The sequence below is a fragment of the Pelophylax lessonae genome (assembly GCF_965119305.1).
Source record: "Pelophylax lessonae genome assembly, chromosome: 2".
Classification (NCBI taxonomy): Eukaryota; Metazoa; Chordata; class Amphibia; order Anura; family Ranidae; genus Pelophylax; species Pelophylax lessonae.
Window position 1 is genome coordinate 744,167,855 of NC_138769.1, and position 27,255 is coordinate 744,195,109.

The 27,255-nt window shown below is 42.6% G+C and overlaps 1 protein-coding gene across 1 annotated transcript in view; it reads left to right on the forward strand.

The window, feature by feature from the left end:
• Nucleotides 1-404: 404 nt before the first annotated feature.
• LOC309548370 (uncharacterized protein) overlaps nucleotides 405-27,255 on the forward strand; it is a gene marked incomplete at both ends in the record, with an annotated part of 295,496 nt that continues 268,645 nt past the window's right edge. The window contains one exon of the mRNA XM_082248308.1: nucleotides 405-1,514. Within this exon, the coding sequence (XP_082104434.1) occupies nucleotides 405-1,514 (1,110 nt within the window). The remainder of the gene's footprint in view (nucleotides 1,515-27,255) is intronic.

Here is a 27,255-nt window from a genome sequence, read left to right on the forward strand (position 1 = left end):
TAAAAATGGAAGCAACTTTTTTTAACCCTTTTTATAGAATTCTGACTTCTGTTTTTTTTATGCACAGATGGATTGATGAACCATGTTTTTGGTCATGCTTGTCTTGTTGTATCAATACAACAAAGTTACATGAGAAGCAAGCCATATGGATGTTAAAAGTGACTGAAAGTCTTTATTGCAGTTCACTGGAAGATTCACACAGGACACAAGACCTATCTGTGTTCTAAATGTCATGAATGTTTTGAATGCTCTTCAACATTGATCCAACCTCAGAGGACAACAAACGAGAAGTAATTTTAGTGCTCTGGAAGTGACAATGTCTTTACTGTAAAGTCCAACCCATGTATATATGAGAAGTAATTTCAGAAGATATTTCTTGTTTGGAATGTGATAAAGGTTTTACAATGGAGGCAAAAGGTATAACACACCAGAAGGTTCACACTGGAGAGAAGCCATATCCATGTTCTGAATTTGATAAAACTTTTACACAGAAGTCACATCTTATCACACACAAGAAGATTCACATTGGAGAGAAGTCATATCAATGTTCTGAATGTGACAAAGCTTTTACATGGAAGTCACATCTTATCACACACCAGAGGGTTCACACTGGAGAGAAGTCAAATCAATGTTCTGAATGTGGCAAAGCTTTTACACAGAAGTCAAATCTTATCAGACACCAGAGGATTCACACTGGAGAGAAGTCATATCCATGTTCTGAATGTGGAAAAGATTTTACACAGAAGTCAAATCTTATCACACACCAGAGGATTCACACTGGAGAGAAGTCATATCCATGTTCTGAATGTGGAAAAGATTTTACACAGAAGTCAAATCTTATCACACACCAGAGGATTCACACTGGAGAGAAGTCATATCAGTGTTCTGAATGTGGAAAAGATTTTACACAGAAGTCAAATCTTATCACACACCAGATGATTCACACTGGAGAGAAGTCATATCAGTGTTCTGAATGTGGCAAAGCTTTTATACAGAAGTCATATCTTATCAGTCACCAGAGGTTTCACACTGGAGAGAAGCCATATCAGTGTTCTGAATGTGGCAAAGCTTTTACACATAAGTCAAATCTTATCAGACACCAGATGATTCACACTGGAGATAAGTCATATCAGTGTTTTGAATGTGGCAAAGCTTTTACAACCAAGAAAGAGCTTATCAGTCACCAGAGGCTTCACACTGGAGAGAAGCCATATCAATGTTCTGAATGTGGCAAAGCTTTTATACAGAAGTCAGAGCTTATCAGACACCAGATGATTCACACTGGAGAGAAGCCATATCAGTGTTCTGAATGTGGCAAAGCTTTTATACAGAAGTTAAATCTTATCAGTCACCAGATGATTCACACTGGAGAGAAGCCATATCAGTGTTCTGAATGTGGCAAAGCTTTTACACAGAAGTCGCATCTTATCATACACCAGAGGGTTCACACTGGAGAGAAGCCATATCAGTGTTCTGAATGTGGCAAAGCTTTTATACAGAAGTCAAACCTTATCGTACACCAGAGGGTTCACACTGGAAGGAAGTCATTTTAATGCTTTAAATGTGAGAAAGATTATACAGTAAATGCTGTGCTAAGAGGAAACTCTGGAAGAAGGAGGAATAATAAAGGATTTGTGGGTGTCCCATTAGTTTCACAGTCCCAATGCCATCCCACAAGCTAGGGAAGACGTGAAAAGATAAAATGTGACTTTAGAAAAAAAAAAATAAACTAAAATCTGTGAGCAAACTGGAATGTAATGATTGGATACACTAACTGTAGTGCTTATGTCCATCAAACACACACCTAGAAGGCCTGTAAATATTATACATTTTTATTTATTTTTTTCAGATAAGTATCAGTGACTGAACTGTTTTCCTCATGATTCTCATCTTTTTATTTTTTTATGGAGCTTTGACTGAACATGTAATGCATTTTTCATCATTCACTAACTGAGCTGTGTTCCCAAGTGTTTTCTTCCTTGCCTGAGCTAATACATGACTAACACTGCCTCAGTATCAGAGACTGGGATGGGATCCAATGGCATCTTGCCAAGCCTCTTAAGCCTCAGTGGGAGAGTCCATTCCAGGTTCTTCTGACTGTTGATACACCATATGCCAGGCTTTGGGGCTCCAGCTATGCTCACCTTATCCAAACTTCCTCTCCCATGATAAATGCCTCCTTTCCATGTTTCATCTCTTCTCATGGATGACAGCTTTGCAGGCAGGACTGTGGTTGGGACAGGGAGAAGTCTCTGTTCAGTAAGAAAGTAACTTTCTAAGCTGCTGTAGGCCTTCAACACTGACTTTCTGCTGTTTATGGGATGCATTTAACAGTACCATTTAATTTCAGCTGGCTACTTTGTGTTGCATTTGGCTCTACTGAAAGTCTCAGGGATTCCATCTGGTGAAGAAAGAATGTCCTTGATATCTTCTTCCTCTGTCCAGCTATTATTCATCTCCATAGACTATTCACACGGCACAACGGCAAGAGCTCTGAGCTTACCAAGTGTGAAGTGTGTTTTGAGGACTGACATTCCTCCAGTTGGGGTTCTCCTTAACCTTTTTTGCTGCCTGACCCCTTTTTTTCAGTTTTTGCACATGTTTAAAACTCATTTTAGCCTTGAAAATTATGTAAAACCCCCAAACATTATATATTTTCTGAAAGCAGACTCCCTAGAGAATAAAATAGTGGTAGTTCAAATTTATGTCACCCGATATTACCTTAAAGGTATAGAAAACACAAAATTTAAGTAAAAAAAAACAAAAAAAAAACAATTAATATGAACATTAGGGTGAACATATGCAATAAATTACCCACATTTTGGTAAAATATAAAAGAGGTTGGGCTGAGTAAATGGATACCAAATTTGCCAAACCTTAAATTTGTGTGTGCCTGTGAAATGGCAACAAACTTCAGTCCCCTATATTTTCTGTAGGCAATTCTTACGGTTCCAGCAGGCTGAACAGCTTCTCCATCCTGAACACACGGCCACCATAGGGACAGCATGGGATCTTCTCCATATCAGATCACACAGAGTGACCGGCAGCTTGGCATATTGGAGACACTCTTTTGAATGTGAAGGAGGAGGGGAAGATGGTGTTCTCTGGGAGCAATTCGTAAGCGTTTTTTTGATTGCTATCTGGTAAGAGACCAATTCAGGTGTTTTCACAAGGTGATTTGGAGCACTGTGGGATTTCCATTTTGTTTTTATCACATTTGTTATGTTTTGGCATCTTACTTCTTCCGTCTGGTAAGGAGGAATTTCACTTGGAGGTGGATTTACACTTTGGATTTGGAAGCACATTGTTTTCAATTTTCAGTTTCATTCATCACTTCATTTATGGACACTTATGAACTTTTCGTTTATGTTGTTATACCACTATGAACCACACGAGTGTCACTAGTTTATGAAGATTTCTTTTCTTTTCATGATTTATAATTGATGTTTATTGATTTTGTCATCCCATTGATTTGGGTCTTTATCACTGTTGTTTTAGCGCACCCAATTACCGACCACAATGCTTAAAAAGCCCCCTACATGTATCAGTTTAGTGTTATGGAGGAGGTCTGGTGCTAGAATTAATGCTTTCACTCCCGTGTGCATGGCAACATGTGTATCGCAATCAATATTTTCACGGGTAGGTGCCCCCGACGCATGCGCTTACGTTTCTATGAGCATATATATGGAGGTGGAGGGGGAAATTTTATGTGCTTGGGTGTAACCAATTTTTTTCCAAAAAAAAATAAAAAATATTTGCAATTTTTGTTTTACTTCCCTTTCATCACATAGGGGACAATGTGATGTTTTTTAGGTGGCAGTTTTTTTAACCACTTCTGGATCGGAAGATTTTCCTCCTTGGCCATATTTTGCGATTCGGCGCAGCGTTACTTTAATGGACAATTGAAATAAAATTGGTGTCCTTTTTTTCCCACAAACAGAGCTTTCTTTTGGTGGTATTTGATCACCTGTGTTGTATTTTTTGCGCTATAAACAAAAAAGAGCGACAATTCTGACAAACAAAAAACAATATTTTTCACTTTCTGCTATATAACATTCTCAAAAAAAAAAAAAATTAAAAATCTAAATTTTTTAACATTTTTAGGCCAATTTTGTTTTCTGCTACATATTTTTGGTAAAACAAAAATCATAATAAGCGTATTTTGATTGGTTTGCGCAAAATTCATCGCGTCTACTAACTATGGGAAAGATTTACATCATTTTTTTTTTACTAGTAATGGCGATGATCTGTGTTTTTTAGTGGGACTGCAGCAATGCGGCGGACAGATCGGACCCCTAACTGACATTTTTGACACATTTGGGGGGACCAGTGACATTACTACAGTGATCAGTGCTAAAAATATGCACTGTCACTGTAATAATGACACTGGCAGGGAAGGAGTTAACATTGTGGGTGATCAAGGGGTTAAATGTGAGCCTAGGGGTGTGATTCTAACTGTGGGGGGGCGTGCCTTGTGGAATGATCATAGAGACCTGTGTTCCTATATAGAAGGATCACAGGCACTCTGTGATCATTCCAGAGAGAAGAACAGTCAGCTGTGTTTACAACATCCGACTGTCTTCTATCTCAGCGGGGATTGGAGCCGCCTGACCCCTGCATTGGCTACCCCGCTGCTGAGTGGGGCAGGAACATGCTGGCGGCAGCATGCACGCTCGCCCCCTAGCTGCAGGTGCACGACCGACGTTTGTGCAGGAGAGCCACACTGCCGCAGTAAAAAGGTGGAGGGTGGTCGGCAACAGGTTAATGAGACCTGCAGGGTCTAAAAGATTGGTCATTAGTAAACAAGTTTTTGTTTTTCCGAGTCTCCCCTTGTAACATTTTTATTGCTTGTTGATCCTCCCTATTGATGTATTTTATTCTACTTCCTATTGAAGGTTAAGCAATTTGGCAAAAAATGGCAGTTGGAGGGGTTGCTTACTGTCAGTTTTAATTCATATGAAGGTTTAACCCTTGGAAAAAACCCTGTTGCTGTAACTGCTTTAGAAGCGTTAGCTGAAGTTGGGCTTTATTTGTTGTGTCTTACTTATACATAGTTACATAGTTAGTCAGGTTGAAAAAAGATACAAGTCCATCTGGCTCAACCATTTGAAAAAAAAAAACAGTATTGAAAACCCAACCATACAATCCCATATACACAATCCTATACACACAGACAGGGCTGCTGTTAGGAATGATGGGGCCCCGTACAGCCTACCTGATGGGGCCCCCTTCAACCCCATCCCTGGCCCCGCCTCAAAACAAAATGCAGGTTTGTCACCGTTTACGTATATATGTGCGGGACCAACATGCATGTTTGCAATTACTCATGAACAAGGGGGAATGGGGGCTTTAAAAAGGTTTTACATTTTATTTTATTTATGTTACTTTGTGCAAAGTTGCTGGGGCTATTATGATGCAGGGATGACCAAGATATCACCCTTCCAATGCAGGGACGTGCCAGTGTTCTGTCAGAATAGCGCTACCTATCAGATTCTGCTACCGGAAGTAATATACAGACTAGAACAACTTACTGCGCATGTGGCATGCATTCCAACATGGCCGCTATGCATACCAATAGCTTTCCTAATGACACGAAGCAGCGGCGGACATCTTCTTACACCCACGCAAGTCTTCAATTTTACATTTATTTTATCAGTAAACTGACCTTATAGAATAAATCACAGTATTACATTTGTATTATTATTGTATTCTAGTAAATATAGCGAGAAACCTGCGGCCAATGTGGTGACGGCCACCTTGGTACACCCCGCACTGCTCAGCGACAAACTGATTCTATAGTGTAATAGACTGTTCCACTCGGCTGCGGTGAAATAGTCTATTTCAGTATATAAGGTGAGTTTACTGCTAAAATAAATGTAAAACTCCAGACTTGCGTGGGTGTAAGAAGATGTCCGCTGCTGCTTGGTGTTCTGTCACATTAGGAAACCTATTGGAACGCATAGTCGCCATGTTGGAACACATGGTGCATGCGCAGTAAGTTGTTCTTTCCGAATGCCACTTCTGCTAGCAGAATCTGATAGGTAGCGCTATTCTGACAGAACACTGATACATCAATGGGCGGGAAGAGGTTAAAGGGGAGTGGTTTGACTGTGCATGTTTACTGTCCCCCAAACACAAGTTTAAAGTACCATCTCACTGTGTCCTATAATCAGCAGCATGAAAATCACACAGGCTGCAGGTGCCCTGTCACAGTGTCATATGGATGCTGGGGATGCTGACTTTGTTATGCAGTAACACTCACTACAGCCATAGCTTAAAGTCAGCATCCCCAGCATTCATGTGACACTGTGACAGGGCACCTGTAGCCTGTGTGATTTTCATGCTGAGATCATAGGACACAGTGAGGTCTCTGTCCTCTGTTCTTCACTCACTGTGTCCAATCCAGCCACGCTGTCCTCCTGCTGTTCCCTGTCAGCTGCTGAGCAATCTGCCTCCGTACATGATCACACTCTGCACTTGAGTAAGGGGAGGCGGGGCTGAGCAGAGAATTATTGTATCCCTCCGCCAGGCAAGGCAGTGGACAGCAGCAGCCAGGACTATATTGCAGCAAATCACCATGGAACTAAATCCTATGTATACATGCGACCCGAAAATGGAAAAAAAGTCCCGCCACTGCACTCACTTCCTGGGCCCTTCTGCTGTCATTATAGGGCCCAAGAAAATGTAATTACACCCCCAAGAAATTACAAATTAGGAAAAGGTTTAGAAAAAACTATTTTTTTTGAACATGCAGAAATTTACTGTGATGCTGCCCGGGCCCCTTGTAGAGCTGATGGAGCCCGGGCCCGGTACAACAGGGCTGGTTGTACTGCCCTATCAGCGGCCCTGCACACAGATGATCCAGAGGAAGGCGAAAACCTCCAGCAAAGCATGATTCAATTTACTACAGCAGGGGAAAAAATTCCTTCCTGATCCCCAGAGAGGCAATCGCATATTCCCTGGATTAACTTTACCTATAAATCCTAGTAGCCACTTATATTATGCACACCCAGGAAAGAATCCAGGACTTTAACCACTTAAGCCCCGGAAGATTTTACCCCCTTCCTGACCAGGGCGTATTTTGCGATTCGGCACTGCGTGATTTTAACGGACAATTGCGTGGTCGTGCGACGCTGTACCTAAACGAATTTGACGTCCTTTTTTTCCCACAAACAGAGCTTTCTTTTGGTGGTATTTGATCACCTGTGCGATTTTTTGATCATGCGCTATAAACAAAAAACAATTTTGCAAAAATAACAATATTTTTCACATTTTTTTATATGAAATTCCCCCCAAAAAAATGTAAAAATCAAAAGTTTTTAAAATTTTCGGCCAATTTGTTTTATGCTACCTATGTTTGGTAAAAAAAAATCACAATAAGCGTATTTTGATTGGTTTGCGCAAAAGTTATTGCGTTTACTAACTAAGGGAAAGATTTCTGTCATTTTTGTTGTTTATTTTTTTTTTAACGAGTAATGGCGGCAATCTGCAATTCTTTTTTTGCGGGACTGCGACATTGCGGCAGACAGATCGGACCCTTGACTGCCATTTTTGACACTTTTGGGGTTACCAGTGACATTACTACAGTAATCAGTGCTATACATATGCACTGTTACTGTAAAAATGACACTGGTAGTGAAGGGGTTCATTTTTTTGAGAGGGAGGGGATAAGTGTGTCCCTAGGGGCGTGTTTCTAACTGTGATTGGATGTGGCTTGACGTGTAAGAACAGAGATCAACGGTCCTACATAGCAGAACCATATGATATCCATTCTTACACAGGGGAAAATGTCAGGCGGCTTTGTTTACATTAGCCGCTTGCCTTTCTCCTGCTGTAACGGACGATCGCGAGTGCACAAGTGCGGGGGGGCGTGAGCGTGCCTCCGGCGGCGCATGCTCACTCCCTAGAGCCTCCGAGGGGCTGACCGCCACAGTAAATAGTCGTGCGGCGGTCGGCAAGTGGCTAAAGCAATCCAGTGCCTTACGGTGAAGAAACCTTTCTGTATTTGGAGACGAAATCTATTTTCCTCTAGACGTAAAGAGTTCCCCTTTGTCCTCTGTGTTGACCTTAAAGTCAACAGCTCAACGTCAAGTTCACTATATGGATCGCTTATGTATTTTTTACATGGAGATCATATCCCCCCTTATGTATTTATACATGGAGATCATATCCCCCCTTATGTATTTATACATGGTGATCATATCCCCCTTATGTATTTATACATGGTGATCATACCCCCCCTTATGTATTTATACATGGAGATCATATCCCCCCTTATGTATTATACATGGAGATCATATCCCCCCTTATGTATTATACATGGTGATCATATCCCCCCTTATGTATTTATACATGGAGATCATATCCCCCCTTATGTATTATAGATGGAGATCATATCCCCCCTTATGTATTATACATGGTGATCATATCCCCCCTTATGTATTTATACATGGAGACCATATCCCCCCATTATGTATTTATACATGGAGATCATATCCCCCCTTATGTATTATACATGGTGATCATATCCCCCCTTAATCTCCTCTTCTCAAGAGAGAATAAATTCAGTTCCTCTAATCTCTCCTCATAGCTGAGCTCCTCCATGCCTCTTATCAGTTTGGTTGCCCTTCTGTCAACTTTTCACGTACCTGACTGATGGGCCCGATAGTGCAGAGGAAGGCCTCCCTTACGTATCTGACTCGCGGCCCCAGGTAGAGCAGAGTGGTGGCACGGGAGAGCAGAATCGTATGAGGGCCTGGCGGGTCAGCTGTTGGACAGGCAGCTCCAAGGTCCCAGATGCTTTAAAAGGAGACAACCAGCAGGTGGGAGGATCCCAACAGCAGGCAGGCAGAAGGACGGAACACCCAAGTCCACACTCACTCTGGGGGCTCACAGGCAAACGGATCAGTTCACAGGTCAGGTCAACAATAGGCGGGCGGCGTGGAATCCAAAGGAGCATGCAGGTTCAAGGTCCAGGGGGGAGCCGAGGTCAGGTGCAGGCAGAAAGCAAGGGAAGTCCAAAATCAAGCCGGGTCTTACAGGAGATCAATCACAGAAGCAGGTAAACGGGAGAAGGGGTCACAGGAAGCTGCAGATCAGACAGCAAAGACATAATGCTGCTGAGGAGTTTAAATAGAGCAGCCTGTTGCCAATCACTGCAATTAGTCTGCAGACTCTACACTAAGTTAACCCTTAGGTAGCAGACCCATGACACCTTCTCTGCACTATCTCCAATTCCCCTGATATCCTTTTAAAGAACTGGAGCCCAAAACTGAACTGCATATTCCAGATGAGGTCTTACTAATGATTTGTACAGGGGAAAGATTATATCTCTCTCCCTCTCTGGAGTCCATGCCTCTTTTAATACAAAAAAGGACTTTGCTTGCTTTGGAAACTGCAGCTTGGCATTGCATGTTATTATTAAGATTAGGATCTTTCAGAACACCTAGATCCTTCTCTGCTATGGATTCCCCCAGATCCTTCTCTGCTATGGATTCCCCCAGATCCTTCTCCGCTATGGATTCCCCCAGATCCTTCTCCACTATGGATTTCCCCAGATCCTTCTCCGCTATGGATTTCCCCAGATCCTTCTCCGCTATGGATTCCCCCAGAACCTTCTCCGCTATGGATTCCCCCAGATCCTTCTCCGCTATGGATTCCCCCAGATCCTTCTCCGCTATGGATTCCCCCAGATCCTTCTCCGCTATGGATTCCCCCAGATCCTTCTCCGCTATGGATTCCCCCAGATCCTTCTCCGCTATGGATTTCCCCCAGATCCTTCTCTGCTATGGATTCCCCCAGATCCTTCTCTGCTATGGATTCCCCCTAGTATGTATGATTGATGCATATTCTTACCCCCAGTGCATAACTTTACATTTATCAACATTAAACCTCATTTGCCACATAGTTGACCAATGAAACAGTGCATTGAGGTCAGCTTGTAAGTTGGAGACATCCTGTAAGGAAATTATTCCACTGCAAAGCTTGGTGTCATCTGCAAAGACTGAAATGGTACTTTTAATCCCAGACCCAATATCATTAATAAAGATATTAAAATGTAAGGGTCCCAACACTGAACCTTGGGGTACACCACTGATAACCTTAGACCATTCAGAGTAAGAAACATTGACCACTACTCTCCGAATTCTATCTTTTGGCTAATTTTCTATACAATTACAAACTGATCTTTCCAAGCCTGTAGACTTTACCTTACACATTAACTTATAATCTATCTAAGACTTCCCTGTACAGGGTGACAACGCTGCTGTGTAATGTTACTGCAGAATGATGGGGGTTGTCACCCTGTTACAGAAGGTGGGAAAATAACAGATCTACAGACAGGATAACAGGTGATAAAACGATGTTGCAGAGGGAACTCTGGGAATGATAATGACAGATTGTATTACACATTAAGTTAGCAGACTTCCTGCTGTTGGTCTTATGTATGAATTTTTCATCTCCCCCTGATTTTATGATTAACTATCCTGGTTGATTCCTACGGACTGCACATTTCCTTGCATATATGGAGGTGGGTGGACCACACTGAATGTTTGCTAATCATTAAGTCAGAGATTTCATGAAGTGGATAATGTTTGTGTACTTTTGACTAATTGATATGTTTTGTTTGCTTATTGTTCAAAGAAATACAATAAACGTCTGAGGTCCAGAAGAAGCTAAGGCGAAACGCGTCGACCCTTTTTCAGACCATTTACAGTATTTACCCTGTGCAATAATTGTGTACTATGTCTGTATATCGAATCCAGACCTCACAAATCTGGATTTTAATATGTATAAGTTTCTGATTTGTTTATTATATGTTTTTTTTTTTTTTTTCTTTTTTGACATATATTTTAATGTAATCAATAAAATCTAACAATTTTTAAAAAAAGAGTCTTTGCCTGCCTGGTATGTGCCTTTAAAGTCCGTCAAAATTTACTGCTGTGCAACTGAGAATTGCACAGCAGTTCTCTTTTTCTTTCTCTTGTCAATTAGGATTATGGCACCATAGGGATAGCTCAACCCCTCCCCCTTTTTTCTCTCTATGTGTGAATTGTGTTCTGATATTTACTGTCCTGCTGTAAAAGGTGTAAATGATTGCCCACATCTTTCCTGTAGTAGCCGGGACTACAATCTCATATTAGGAATATTAGGATGGGTACCTACCCAAGGGGGTCACCTCTTTGGTTTTAGGAGAAACATTTCACATGGATTCTTAAATTCCATTAATGACACCGACAAGGGAAGTCTCGCTTACCTCACTAACAATAGGAGAGCCAATCACAGGCCAGTAACATTTCATGGTTCTCAATGTAATTGCAGAATAATTAGTCCTTCCAGATAAAATATACTTCTTGTGTGGAAGGAACACCCTAAAATGTCTTCACTTCAATTCCCCCCATAGCTGTACTTTAGGTGATGTTGCCCCTCCCATATTTGTAAGGGAAAGCCTCAATTTCTCCCAATACTCCCCTGGCCTTCCAGTGAGAAGAAACATTTTCTCTGGAGTGGAAATGTTTTATGCAGTGATCCCTTCATAGACGGGATGGGGAATCTAAGTAATCTAAGATAATTAGGATGAACCCGTGTACTGGAGTCATGGATCAGATAACCAATGAGACCATTGATGTTATAGCAGAGCTGACAGCAGAAGTGTCTCCATCACCTAAGGTGGTGTCACAGAACTGCATGGTTGCTGACTATCTCTCGGAAGCTCAAGGTGGAGTCTACAATCTGGTGTCACATAGAGAGTGTTGTACATTTATTTTATATCATGAGGATCTCAGAAGGAGATATCTACACAAGGTAAATGAGTTCCAACAGGCACCTGGATGGGAGGAAGTGGGATCCATTGTCTTGGATGGGTTTAGTTGGAACTTGGTTGAGTAATATGGTGGGTTTGCTTCCTAAGCCATTAGTTGTTACTATAGTTGTGATAATAATTTTCTACATTGGTGTGGTTCTTTCTTTTACTGCCAGAGTTGATTGTACATTTTTTATGCACATGGTTAAATTCACATTTTTAGGCCAGATGATTATTTAAAACTCACAAACATTTTTTTTTTCTCAAAGCAAAGACTCTGGAGAATAAAATGTTGGTAGTTTTAATTTTTTATTTCGGAGGATATTGGCACAACTTTTTTTATCAAATGCACATTTTCTGTAAAAAAAAGAAGCACTGCAGATAATTTTAGTGCCCACAAACACAATTTATTACCCAATTTCTTTGCTGAAATATAAAATATGAGGTTTGTGTCTTGTATATAGATACCAAACATGTCAAGCTCTAAAAATTGGATGGACTTGTGAAATGGTGACAAACTTCAGTACCAAAAATGTCCCATAGGTGACACTCTAAAATCCTTTACAGGTCATCAGTATAAATAGTTATCCATGAATGATGTCCCTAGAGTTATTCCTCTCACTCTGGTGTGTGCAGCGATATGTAAGATGTGTCGTGTGATTGTTGTTTTCCTACATAACCGCACCCAACACTGGCGTTTCGTATCTGTACACAGGAACTTTTTTGTGTGTTTTTTTATTTACAGTGTGATACTTTAGGGTTGTTTTAACTTTTCCCTCAACTTCATTTCTATCACATAGGGGGTTGATAGCCCCTCATGTGATAGCATATTGCTGGTCACAGGTCCTCTTTAAAGAGACGTTAGACCCCTAATGTCACCTCTGTACCCCAAAAAAGATGGCCAAGCACAGATTTGAGTGAAAGGGTTACACTAATGTACATCTGCCAGATCTGTATCTGAGGAGACCATAAAAGCAGCATTAGAAAGAAATGTGAGCATGGCTTCAGTCAGGCGATGGTCCTGGTGGTCATGGTCTTGTTCTCCTTCAGGTCCTCTAACCTTGTAGATGGTGACATGGACTTGTTGTGTGGGAATGAGCAGGAGGGGCTCGGGGTTATCTTCTACCCAATGAGCTTGTTATGGATAAAAGATGAAAGTGTCTTCTGGGAATTTACAGGGATTTGGATGTTTAGAGGGTTACATAAGTGGGCGGGGCTGGTATTAATGAGGGGTGTGTCATATGGTAATCAGTTTCTTAGCATAGATGATATAAATGGTATAAATAGATCCTTGAAATGTAAACAATCTCTCTCTTTTCTTCTGTTGGTAAAGTGTCACATATATATGATTAATAAAGTTGGATGATATTCACCATACAATACTGTGGTCTGGGTTCTTCTACAACACATCCAACCAAAAATGTAATCTTCCAGTTATAGGAGTCTGGTGGAATGGGTGAAAAGCTGATTGTATCTCTTAGGTCCCTTGTACATGGGGGGTCCAGCCCCTGTGTGTGCAATGCTGGCGGTATAATACACCTGGTAGGCATAGGTACAGCGTCCACCCCGCTGCCTGCAGCCTTTCAAAGTCTACACTACAGCTGGACTGGGCTAAATGCTGCACCACGTTTACCTCGTGTTTAGGGCACTCTGCGTTCAGGGAGAAATGCCCGTCATCCTGATCAGACAAAGCATAAAGCAGATGTAGGCAGGTGCAGTCTTCTTCTTCCACTGTAGGTGGCGCCCAACCAGAGTGGGATCACAGCCTGGAGAGGAAGTCAGGGGAAACGTGGTCTCTCTGTGGCTTCCTGGACTCAGTGTGTAATAAAGGGTCCACTTCAGTCCTGGAGCTGTTTTTTTTATGTTTTTTATTTTTTTGTTTAAATGTTTTAAAAATCATTTTATGGCCTGAAGATTACTTAAAACCCCCAATATATTATATATCTATTGACAGCAGACACCCTAGAGAATAAAATGTTGGTAGTTCTAATTTATTTATGTTACATGATATTAGAGCAATGGTTTATAAAAGACAAAATTTTAGTAAAAAAATACATTAAAGTTATTTCTTGGCACATAAATGCAATTTAACCTCTTTAGCTTCAGAAGGTCCCCCCCCCCCTTCATGACCAGGGCATTTTTTACTATTCTGCACTGCGCTACTTACTAACTTACTAACTGCCAATTGCACGGTCATGCAGCGCTGTACCCAAATTAAGTTTACATAATTTTTTTCACAAAAACAAAGATTTTATTTGGTGATATTTGCTAACTATTGGGGTTTCTATTTTTTATTATATAAATTATACATTTGGAAAAAAAAAAAACATTTTATACTTTCTATTAGAAAAAAAAAATTTTATACTTTCTATTATTAAAAAAAAAAATATCCAATAAAATCAAATTTTTTCATAAATTTAAGAAATATATATATATATATATTTTTTACCAAAGACATGTAGCAGAATACAATACAGTCTACAAACTATGGGATATATACTGGAATTTATACAGCTTTTACTTTCTGACTGCCTATCACATTTCTTGAAGTACTAAAATGCCACGGCAGTACATAAACCCCCAAAATTACCCCTTTCTCTTACGTCCTCCGACAGTCGCCGCCTCCTCTAAGTCATCACTGTTGGGTATTGTCCTCTTCTCCGCAGGAGTAGCTAGGCATATAGACTTAGTTAAAAACAAAATGCATTTGCATATACACACCCCTGGGGGCTGTCCCATCTGGTCAATACCCCCCCTGCAGTGATCACTCCCAACTCAGTTTCATTCTGCCTAGCGTCAGAAGTAGTCATGCTTCCCTGTGCTGGGGCTACAGTCTCAGCCTATCTAATCTTTTATTTGATTTTATTTGAAAATGTCAGTTTTTTCTTACTTTACTAGCTGTTTATTTTGTCAGCTTTAGTTTTAGTCGTCTCTTCGGAAGAAGATGGATCAAGCGGTGCTGGGATTCGGACTGGCCGCCCTGGTTCTCCAGAGCAGAGGGTCAGATGGACCCCCAGCCCGCCATCGAGCGTTCAGCTATGGTTCGCCCTGGCATTATGAATGACCCATCCCTGTTCGCAGCAGGGATGCAGCTGTGAGGTGGCTACCTCACTGGACGCATCTGGGATTCAGCAGTGCAATGTCCCTGGCAAACGGCATTCCCTGTCAGATGAGGACAGTGGCTTTCCGTTCTGAGAGGCTCCCCACGCCATCTGGTACAGGTAAGTACTTCTGTGTGGGTCCTCTGTATGGGGTGGCAGTCCTGTGTTGCTGTGTGTTTCCCATGTCTGTGCCTGTGTGACTCCCTGATGCGGTCCCTGCGGGGATCGCTTGTACATGCGCTGCGTGGGTTTGGGGGTCCCCTTCCCTGTGTCACTTCGGTGTTTGGGGGTGCAGACTGTGTATGTGGCCGCAGCGGGGTGAAACCGCGCGGTCCGCCATTTTTAAACTATGGGCAGGCAGGTAGGCTTCACTATGGGCTATACTACATGCTGTTTTGGCGCCATTCGCCGCCATTTTGCGGTAGACGAACGATCGTTTCGGCCGCATGTTCGGCGGCCATTTTGGCAGAGCCTCCTATGCATTCCTATGGGGCAGCCATTTTCCCTGGGTCATGCAGCCTATAAGTTCAGCCTACTTTAGCAGCACTTCCTTTTCCTCTGAAGCAGGACATCAGTGGCAGCACTCTGCGGGGCTCTGCAGGTTATTGCTCTCAATATCTCTCTGTATTATCGCTTCTGGCTCAGTTTTTTCTTCTCCTGTTTGGGGGTCTTTTGTCACTGTAGCTGTAGCGGTGGGCTGCGCACTCCGCAGCGCTCTTAAAGGGACAGTACTTAATTCTTGCACTGTTGTTTTTTCTCACTTTGAGCAATGGATTCTCAGGACAGCAAAATTCCCCCCAGCCTTGGTGGGGGCCCCCAGTTCTCCTGTGGCCCCTCTGAGACCTGATTTGGCCGCTGTAGTGGCGACTTTGGTGTCAAATATGGAAATGCTGATGGCTGAACGTGCTGCTCATAAGAGGCCCAGATTGTCTCTCTCCTCTGATTCAGATGGTGATATGGCTGCTGCTGCGAGCGTGCCCTTTTCAGGGTCCCGCTCATCCTTGGGATACAAGATCGAATTTCTTTCCCGGCCAGTGGACAGATTCTTCCCCTCAAATCTTCATTTGCCTCCGGGGAGTCTGCAGGACCTGCACCGAGCGGTTCAGGACCTTCTTGCTCAGGGCGTGAGTGTCCCGGTGCCTCATCGGGACAGGTTTCGAGGCTTTTATTCCAATCTGTTCACTGTGCCCAGAAAGGAGGGCAAAGTGCGTCCTATTCTGGACCTAAAAGCGCTGAACCACTTTGTGCGCATTCGGAAATTCCGTATGATGGAGTCTCTCCGCTCGGTGGTGGCTTCCCTGAGCCCAGGAGAATTCCTGGCTTCGATAGATCTCAAGGATGCGTACCTGCACATCCCCATTTTCGAGGGTCATCAGCGGTACCTTCGGTTTGCAATCGCAGAGGACCACTACCAGTTTGTGGGGTTACACTTCGGTCTCGCTTCGGCTCCAAGGGTTTTTACCAAAGTTTTGGCGCTGGTTCTGGGCCTGCTGAGGGCTCAGGGCATTGCGATCCTGGAGTATCTGGACAATCTCCTCATACGATCGAGTGTCAGCCAAGACCTAGTGCGCGATCTGTCTACCACGGTACAGACGCTCCAGGAGTTTGGATGGACCATCAACGTTCAAAAATCGACGTTGTCTCCTTCGGTTCGTCTTCCCTATCTGGGAATGATTCAGGACTCTGCCCAGGCAAAGGTGTTCTTACAGGACGAAAAGCTCCGGACATTGCAGGACGAGCTCAGGGCCTCAGGGACAACCCGTCCTCGTCACTCAGGACTTGTATGCGGGGCCTGGGATTAATGGTGTCAGCCTTCGAGGCGATACCTTTTGCTCAGTTTCTCCACGCGGGCTCTCCAAGCGGAGATCCTGGCCAAGTGGGACGGACTGCCTCAGTCCCTGGATCTGAGTGTCTCCTTGAGTCGTCGGACCAGATTGGCTCTTCTGTGGTGGCTCCAGTCCCCGTCGGTGGCGGAGGGCAAGTCCGTTGGTGTGGACAGTGATTACCACGGATGCCAGCCTGTCAGGCTGGGGTGGGGGTCCTGGGCAACCTGTCTGCCCAGGGCACTTGGTCGGGGGAGGTATCCTCCCTCCCGATAAATGTGCTGGAATTGCGAGCGATAAAACTCTGTCTCTTCCAGTGGTCGGACCGTCTTCGGGGTCGTCCTGTCCGGGAACAGACGGACAATGCTACCGCGGTGGCTTACATCAACCACCAAGGGGGCACCAGGAGTGCTCGGGTGGCCCGGGAGGTGACCGACATTCTGTCTTGGGCCGAGACTCATGTCCCGGTGATCTCAGCAGTTCACATTCCGGGTGTGGAGAATTGGCAGTCATGAGTATTTTGAAGATCTCATTTTTGTCACAAGGTTTTGAAAAATGAAAAAATTAAATAAAAAATCCATGCGGCGGCCTGCCTGGGTGATATAGCGGCAGCAGCTGCTGCTCTCCCTGTCAGGCTTCACCAGTCCAGCACTGTGCAGAGGGATCATCCCATCCAAAGAGGGATCTCCATCCAGGGGGATGATAAACACTGACATGTGGTTTGGATGAGTCTTTAAGTATCTGATTTTGTGAGTACATAAACGCATGTACATGGGAGTAAACACAATGCAATGTGACTCTGGGGACAAAACACAAGTTTGTCTCCTTTCATCCCCTGTCCTTCCTAATGATAAAAAATGCACTGAGAACGCATGTAAACGCACATATGGAAATTCATGAGAAACGTGCAGTTCCTGGTGTGACCGGACCCTTACAGGGAAAACTTTTATTTGGGGGTGACGTTTGGTGACAATGTGATCAGTTACACCCACTTATGTTTTATTTCACCATTACTTTTCTTTTATATCAGTGTTTTCACTTCAGTACATGAAATAATCTGATATCTGAGGGAAATCTGAGAGCGATATGAAGACTTTGTGGCGTTATATTGTATGTTCATATGTCTGTGTGTACATCAGACCGAAAAGAGGGACAGAGAAATATGGAGTCCTACAAGGGAGAGTGATGGGAGATATGATAAAATACAATCTCATTACCTCCTCTGCTGATAGCTTCCTGTCTGTACCTCACTTCCGGTGTTCTAAAATTTTGTCGGACCCGTGAAAAAATCGGACCTCGTCACTTCCGGTGACAGAGCGTCACAAAACAGTTGATGGGAGTCGTCCGTGCGCATGCGCAGAAGACATTTTTCGAGGTTTGGCAAAATTATAACAGAGAACGGACAGCTGATTGAGAGAAGGCGGGGCTGAGGTGCGACGGGACGGAGGCACATATGCAGAGCTGGCGGAGGAGGCGGGACGGAGGCGTGGCCGTGTAATAAATGCAGGGCTTAAGCGACTCCCTGTTTTATTATCTTTAGTAATTATCGTATTATTTATCCTTCGGATTTCATGACATTTAGTATTTCTATAATGCAAAATAAGAAATACTAAATGTAATGAAATCCTAAGGATAAATAATACGATAATTACTAAAGATAATAAAACAGAAGGAGTCGCTAAAGTCCTGCATTTATTACACGGCCACGCCTCCGTCCCGCCTCCTCTATTCAGCTCTGCAGATGACGCGGCGGTGTCTTCCGTCCCACCTCAGCCCCGCCTCCTCTCATTCAACTGCCCGCTCTGTGTTATAAGTTTACCAAACCAAGATAATGTCTGGTGCGCATGCGCACTTGAGACTCCCATCACCGGAAGTGACGAGGTCCGATTTTTTCACGGGTCCGACAAAATTTTACAACACCGGTCTGTACCTCACTTCACTTCCTTTCTATATCTTACTTCACTTCCTGTCTGTACCCTACATCGCTTCCTGCCTTCCAGAGAGATTTCCTGTCTCTGTATAAGTGAGATCACCACCTTGTGGAGCTCAGAAGAACTGCAGCCACAAGAAGAATCACAGGAAGCTAAAATCAAACTGTGTACAATTAAAGTAAGATTTAAAAACCTCTTGACCGCTGGAAGGTTTTACCCCCTTCATGTCCAGGGCTTGTTTTCCAATTCAGTACTGTGCTGTGCTACTTTAACCACTTCAGTACCAGGAACTTTTACCTCCTTCCTGCCCAGGCTAGATTTCAGCTTTCAGAACTGTCCCACTTTGAATGACAATTAAGCGGTCATGCAATACTGTACCCATTAGAGTTTTTTATAATTTTTTTCACACAAATAGAGTGTTGTTTTGGTGGTATTTAATCACCACTGGGTCTTTTATTGTTTGCTAAATAAATGAAAAACTACAGAAAATTTTGAAAAAAAAAAAGTTTTTCTTCTCTGTTACTGTTATAACATTTTGCAAATTAATAATCTTCCTTCAGAAATTTAGGCCAAAATGTATTCTGCAAATTTTTTGATAAAAATGACCCAAATCAGAGTATATTATTTAGTCTGTAGGAAAGTTATTGAGTCCACAAAGTACTGTATAAGTAACTATTGAATATCAATCGATCCTCATGTACTGACGGCTGATCTCATTTCTTCTGGCCTGAAAATGCCAGGACAGTACAAATACCCCCCCCCCAAATTATCCCTTTTGGAAAGTAGAAAGTCCAAGCTATTTAGTAAGAGGCGTGGCAAGTTTTTTGAAGTTGTAATTTTTTTGTCACAATTTTTGGGAAAATTATAAAAAACATTTATGACTGCCGTAACAGGTGAAAACAGTGTTCTCGGGCATGCCCGGAAGCGGTCATGTGAGGACGCGCTCCGTGAGCCTCGTGTGAGACTCCCTCCCTACTCGGAACCTACCCGAAGTTGAACGAGAGACGCGTACACCACAGACGGTACGGGAATGGTGATCCTTGTGGGTCTGCTCCTGCTTTCCCCCCGCTTGCCGACTGCGGTGACTGAACATCGCGGCGGGTCCTGCAATCCAGAAGCACTTCCCCTTCTGATATACTCACGCTACCACATAGCTGAGATGATGCCAGTAGACATCGCTCCGCTAGACACCGTCCACCCAAAATCTACCCGTGGATAAGCAGGAGATCTGGGCATTCCGGATAGCACAGGAACGGTAAAAGTCTCGCTCTGCTTTCCCCCGTCTGCTGTCCCAACAACCGAACACCGCACCGCAGGATTCTGCAATCCGGAAATTCCCCTCCTCCCCGCTCGCTCACGCTGCCATTTAGTTGAGCTGAAGTCGGCAGATATTGCTCCATCAACTACCGCCGTGCGAGGGAGAAAGAAAGCAGCAAGACTGGGGGAAGCACACAGCAAGCACCCGGCGTGAGCTGGAGACCATATAAAGGGAGAGAGACGCCGCTTCATCACCTCATCTACCCCACCTCACCTATTTGTCTGCTGCACTACCGGAGGCTCATAATCTGGGGAGAATATGGAAATATATGGCCCCTAGAGGAGAAAGTTCCGGAGAGGGGACAAACTGCCTAAAACTGTGAGTGTAATCCCCTATTACCTGTTAAATTTCTCTGTGTCATCAAATAAATTTATAGAGAATACTCTACTAAAGCACAAATATATCGATATGATGGGGACAGGTCTGAAAGGGGTCAGATGAGGATGCGACTTGGGAAACTGGTGGTAAAGTCATCCCCTCTCTCATCTGAGGAATGAGAGAAGCTGGTGGGAGAAGCCGCTAGACTGAGACGCCGAGACACTGAAATATATGGAAAAAGTTGCGCCATTAAGATGCGGAGGTGTTGAAGTGGGGGAGAGCTGGAGAAATTGAAACTCAGGAGAAAGCAGCAGTGTATTGAGCTCTCTATGAGAGAGACACAAGCTAGAGAAGAAAGAGGCATACATGGTCTGGTGTAGCACCGTAGAAAGTGGAGAGAGATTTGTGGGCCCTATAATCCCACATCGATGGCCCTATACCCCGTAGTAGGGCAAAGAGTTAGTATGACCCTCACAAAAAAACGTAAGGCTAAAAAGAACACTGTGAAAAATCCAGGGAAACCAGAAGGAGACATAAGGAAATTTCTATCTGCCAGCCAGAGATCAACAACAGCAAGTAAAATGGCAGAGATGGGTGAAACACAGACAGACTGGGACTCTAGTGGCATTACAGATTTCAGGGCTACGTCACCCATGCAGGAAAGAGACTCTGGGCTCAATCTTAAAATGCAGATAGAAGAGATCATACCCTCTCCGAGTGCCCAATGGGCCGCGCAAATGGCTGAATTTAGAGCTATAATAAGTTCTCTTCCAACCAAAACTGATATGGAACAGCTAGTAGGCCGAGTAGAGGAGACCCATAGAAAGGAAATCAAACTTATTAAAAATGAGATTCAAATACTGTCCACTAGACTACGGGAGGAAGACGCAGAAATAGCCTCAATAAAGGAACGGCTAACAGTTTTGGAGAAAAGGAAAGAACAACAGGAGGAAAGAGATGCCAGGCTACAATTACAGCTTGAGGACATGGAAAACCGAAGCCGGCGTAACAATTTAAGAATTCGGGGGTTATCGGAATCACTAAAGGGCCCACAATTGGAAGAATCAGTTAATATGTTATTTAAAAACATCTTGGGGACAAGTTACCCGGGTAAAATAGAGTTTGATAGAATACACAGAATACCGGGACCAATGAAAAGAGATCAGGAGAGGCCAAGAGATGTAATTTGCAAACTACACTATTACTCCCAGAAGGAAATGAGAATGGCCCGGGACTCTAGAGAGTGGAAATTGGAGAGTATGGTCATACAGGTCTTCTCGGATATCGCTAAGGGGACTTTACAGAGAAGAGCTATACTGAAACCCATACTGGAGCAGGCCAGAAAAAAAGGATACATCTATAGATGGGGTTTCCCATTTGCAGTAACATTCAGCAGAGATGGACGTTTTTTTACTTTACGTAGCTATCAAGATAGGGTAGCTCTTTTTGATTTTTTAGAGGTTCCATCTATAGAAATCCCAAACTGGTTGGGAAGAATAACTGGAAACTGGCCTAGGGACTCCACATGACTCGGGGGGATGAGGGGGAGGGGGAAGGGGAGGGACCAGGGCTCAGGAGGTACTTCGGGAAAAAATAACTAGATCCACCATGGGAATTTAAAAAGTAATCTTATCGAGTTGAGGGAGGGAAAGGGGGAGGGGGGGGAATTCTCGCCCCCTTGGTCTTTTCTCCCTTTTCCTCTTTTTTCCCTTTTTTGTTTTATTCTGGGTTTTTTTTTTTGTTTTGTTTTTTGCTTTTGTACAGTAAAAAGTAGGGGAATAATACCCCCATCTTGCTTGACACATTATAAGGGGTAGGTTGAATCCCCCCCTTCTTAATCTTTGTTTTTTTTTTTCCTTTTTTTTTTCCCCTGAGAAATTATGAGGTGGAATTGAATATAGGGAATTAAGTGATAAGGAATTTGAGGTTTATAAAATGCTTCTGGTGTGTTGGTCGCTCTGTTCCGCCCAACCCCCTTCCCCCACTAGTGGCTCTCTGGAATTCCTGAGAGGATGGGAAAGGCAGGGGTTTGCGGCTTTATAAATGAAAATTAGATGTGGGTCAGTTATGTCTTTTGAAAAAACCCTATATAGCGTGTGTTACATTTCCCCCTCCCCCTCCCACCCCCCCCTTTTTCTCCTTTTTTTTTTTTTTTGCACAGTAAAATATAGGGGTATAATACCCCCACTTGGTTAGACACATAAATTATGAGGGAAATGCTGGATCCCCTCCTTACTTTTTTTTGGGGTTTGGGGGTGTTTTTTTTTTTTCTCTCGGCAAAAAAATAGGGGAGTAACACCCCCATCGGGTTAGACACAGAAATTATGAGGGGAATGTTGGACCCCCTCCTTTTATTTTTTTTTTTTGTGTGTTTTTTCCCTTGCTATACCAAAGTTAACTTGGAAGGAAAGAGGGAGCTAACCTCCCTTATATGGAGAAAAAGAGAATGAAAACATTGTGTTAAAGATTTAAGGGGAAGGTATGTTAAGATATCAAGGCTCCGAGATAGGAAGGGGGGAGAGGGAGAGGGAGAGGAGCTTCATGGAGATGAAGGAGGGGAGGGAATTAATGCTGCAGAAAGAATTAGAGAAACGGAGAGGAAAGACAGTGAAGAGCAGGCTCGATAGAAGGAAAATAGAAAGGGATAGGTATCAGATATAAGGAAATAAAAGCATCTAAATAGAATGGGGAGGGAGGAGCGGGGGTGTCGGTGATCGCCCTAGGTATTTCCCCCCTAAAAAGTTAAGAACACACTAGTGGCAGTAAAATGCCGTGTGTTGGAAGGATTTAAAATCCGACCTGTGGATCCTGACTGGGGGGAACTTTGAGCTCTCCCCAGTAGGGTGTGATCCATAGGGAAGGGGATAGGAGTGAGTGACATAGAGAGGGGTGAGTGTACATTTAAGTTTGAGTGGTTGTTTGGTGATTACGTTTTTTTTTTTTTTCTTCTTTCTTGTTGGAATTCTTAAATGGAGGATATAAAGGTTGTTTCCTTTAACGTAAAGGGCTTAAATATCCCTGAGAAAAGGCGGATATTATTATCAGAACTTAAGCGGGCGAAAGCAAATATAGCGTTTATCCAAGAGACGCATTTTAAATCGGATAAATTACCGTATCTGAAAAATAATGCATTCCCACATATATATCACACAACTTATATGCAATCAAAATCCAGAGGGGTGTCGATATTAATAGATAGCAAAACACCATGGCATCTGGAGGAGAAGCTCTGTGATGACAGATTTCTCTTCCTAAAAAGGAAAATAGGGGAAATCCAGATGACTCTGGCAACCCTATATGCTCCCAATAATCAACAGGACAGGTTTCTAGCCAAAACATTGAATGCCCTTAGAAACTTTGCTCAGGGGCAACTGATACTGGGAGGAGATTTCAATACACCGCTGTCTCCCATAGCCGATTCCTCCAGAACTAAACCCACTACTTCCGTAATGATATTTAGACGGATGCTGAAGAACCTATATAAGGAACAAATGATAGATGTTTGGCGACTTCAGCATCCCACTGAAAAAGAGTTTACGTTTTACTCGAACCCATATGGGAGTTATTCGAGAATAGATTTTTTTTTTTGGTGCCTCACGCTCATCTCCAGGCGGTAAAGCACACCGACATAGATAACATCACATGGTCAGACCATCAATGATTTCTATGATTTATAGTATTACAACAATGAGTTCAATAAAACAAATATTTTGGAAATTAAACGAAAGCCTGTTACAGATAGAAGAAGTAAGGACGGAGGTACAAAAGGAACTTAAGGACTACTTTGATCTTAATGACCAGCCAGGATGTGCCATAGGTATATTGTGGGAGGCTCACAAATCAGTGATAAGAGGAATACTAATTAAGCATGGTGCAAGAATAAAAAGGGAAAGGAATAAACAACTATCACCATTATTAGATAAACTTAAAGTACTAGAAACAGAGCATAAACGAAAAAAGGTAAACACAGCACTTGGGGAATTAGGTATGGTAAGAAAACAGATACTAGATTTAATGCAATATAGAGCTAAAGCTGCTATACAAATGTCAAGGAAAGTTTCTTATGAATCAGGGAACAAATGCGGAAGAACCCTAGCAAGATCTATACAGAGCCAAAAAACAAGATCCTATATCCCACAGATTGTATCACCGGAACAGAACAAATAACGGGAGAATTTAGGAACTTTTACTCATTACTCTATAATCTACCAGAGGTAGGAAAAACACAGAAGGAGATGGATGACTATCTAGCACAATCAGGACTATCAAAACTTACTGAAGAAGACCGAGATAATCTGGAAAGATATATCTCACTGGAAGAAATACAACAGACCATAAAAAATATGAAAAAAGGGAAGGCTCCAGGCCCAGATGGGTTGACACCACAGTATTTCCATGTATTGGTACCCACTTTGGGACCATACATGGAAAGACTATTTAATGAGAGAGGCCCGGAGGGGATGCTTTCTAGAGATACATTAACGGCTTATCTATCGCTGATTTTGAAAGAGGGCAAAGATCCCTCGAACTGCGGAAGCTACAGGCCTATATTGCTTTTGAATACAGATTTAAAAACCTTTACAAAAATCCTAGCGACAAGAATGGCAACGGCACTCTCGAAAATAATCCACTTGGATCAAGTTGGTTTCATGGCTGTGAGAGAAGCAAAAGACAATACCACAAGAGTTCTTAATTTAATTCATATAGTTACTAAAGTAAAAATCCCCTGTGTTATACTGAGTACCGACGCAGAAAAGGCTTTTGACAGAGTCGAGTGGGCCTTTATGCAGTCGGTACTCAGATATATAGGAGTAGGAGAAGTAATGAGGGAGAGAATAACTAAGGTATACTCAAACCCAACAGCAAGGGTTAAGGCGAATGGGGTTCTATCAGAACCTTTCTGCATAACAAATGGTACAAGGCAGGGATGCCCGTTATCCCCTCTGCTCTTTGCCCTCACTTCATTCTTGAATAAAGTTCGGATAAATCCAGATATAAAAGGAGTTACGGTGGGTAAGGAACAATATAAAATCGCAGCATACGCGGATGATCTATTATTTACATTGATAGAACCAGAAATATCATTGCCAGTGCTCCTGAGGAAATTTAAATAGTATGGAGACATATCAAATCTCAAAATAAATTACGGGAAATCGGAAGCGATGGGGATAGGAATATCAGAGGTAAAAATGAATAAATTAAAGAGCAACTTTGGATTAATATGGGTGGAGAAAGCAGTGAAATATTTAGGGACTTATATAGCGGCAAATTTATCCCAAATATGTGAATTAAACCTAGTTCCCTTGATCGGTGAGACATAGAAACTCTTGGAGCAATGGAGGGGGGGGGGGGGGCTTCAGTTGTGGTTTGGCAGAGGAAATCTAATAAAAATGAATATTTTACCAAAATATTTATATATTATGAGAGCACTCCCAGTTAAAATACCTAACAGCTTCTTTAAAATTGTACATGGATTATTTACTAGATATATTTGGGCAGGTAAAAAACCACGTATAGCTCGCAACAGCTTAACACTCCCTAAAAATATGGGTGGACTTGCAGTACCTGATCTGCGTAGAGACTATCATGCTATACATTTAAATTGAATACTAGACTGGTGGCACCATGTAGAAATGAAATTGTGGGTCCAAATAGAGCAAGCACAGACTGCGGTATCTCTAAAGAGAGCACCATGGTGTTATAAAACTCTCCCTAAAACTCTGAAGATACATCCTTTAATCGGGAATACAATAAGAATAGGTAATCAGCAATCCTTGAGGCAAAATTTAACTACAACAGAATCTCCGTTATATCCTATTTTAGGAAATCCTAATTTTACCCCAGGCTTAGATAGTCAACACTTTAAAAAACTGCGGGAAACAGGACAAGATTGTATCAAAACTTTTGCGAACCAGCGGATGTGGCCATCAATTGCTAGGTTAACAGACGGGGACGGACCATATGGGCTCCGCCTCTGGGAGGCACTCCAATTGCGACATTTTTTGGAGTCCCTTCCTGAGCCGGAAAAATTTGTGAAACCGTTGACGAACTTCGAGAAATTATGCGAGAAAATGGAGGGTAAAGAACGTCCCCTTTCCAACCTATATAAAATGTTAAATACTACATTAGGTCAGCCAAGATTGAAATGGCTGGAAAAATGGAAATTGGACCTAAATGTAGATATAACAGAAACACAGGGACAGAAGAAGTTTAGGTCAATATTTAGGCCAACAAGGTGCACCAAAATCCAGGAAATAAATTATAAGATCTTAACTAGATGGTATAATACACCAGATAAATTACACAAATGGTACCCTCAGGAATCAGATAAGTGCTGGAGATGTGGGGAAGGAGAAGGCACACTATATCACATCTTCTGGAATTGTCCAGAAATAAAGAAATACTGGTCAGAAGTTGGAGATATAGTGCAAAAAATAACGGATTATAAGATAGAGGGAGATGCTGCCTTCTGTTTACTACAGATTTCAGAGATGTCAGGGAGGAAATACGAAAGATCAGTACTACCCCATATGATGAATGCTGCAAGAGCATGTATACCCCAACACTGGAGGAAGAGACAAGCTCCTTCAGTGATTGAATGGGTAAAAAAAATTAGAACACATAAATAAAATGGAAGATTTAGTGCTTTCCTCGAAACATAAACTGGAACAATATAAATCGATATGGGGAACGTGGAATCTATTTGTAACGTCGGAAGAGGGGAAACAGCTGCTATTTTTGACACCCCAGAATGCTGAAATATGATGAGTTGGGAATCACTTATCTGTCCAATCGCCTTTTTTTTTTTTAATGTGAGTGATTGTTTGGGGGTATGAGGTATGAATGGTGGGAGGGAGGGGGGTAATGAGGAGGGGTAGAGAAAAGAAGGAAGGGAAAGAATGGATAGGAAGATGAGGAGGAGAAAAAGATAAATATAGAAGCTTATGGGTCATCTGAAAACAAA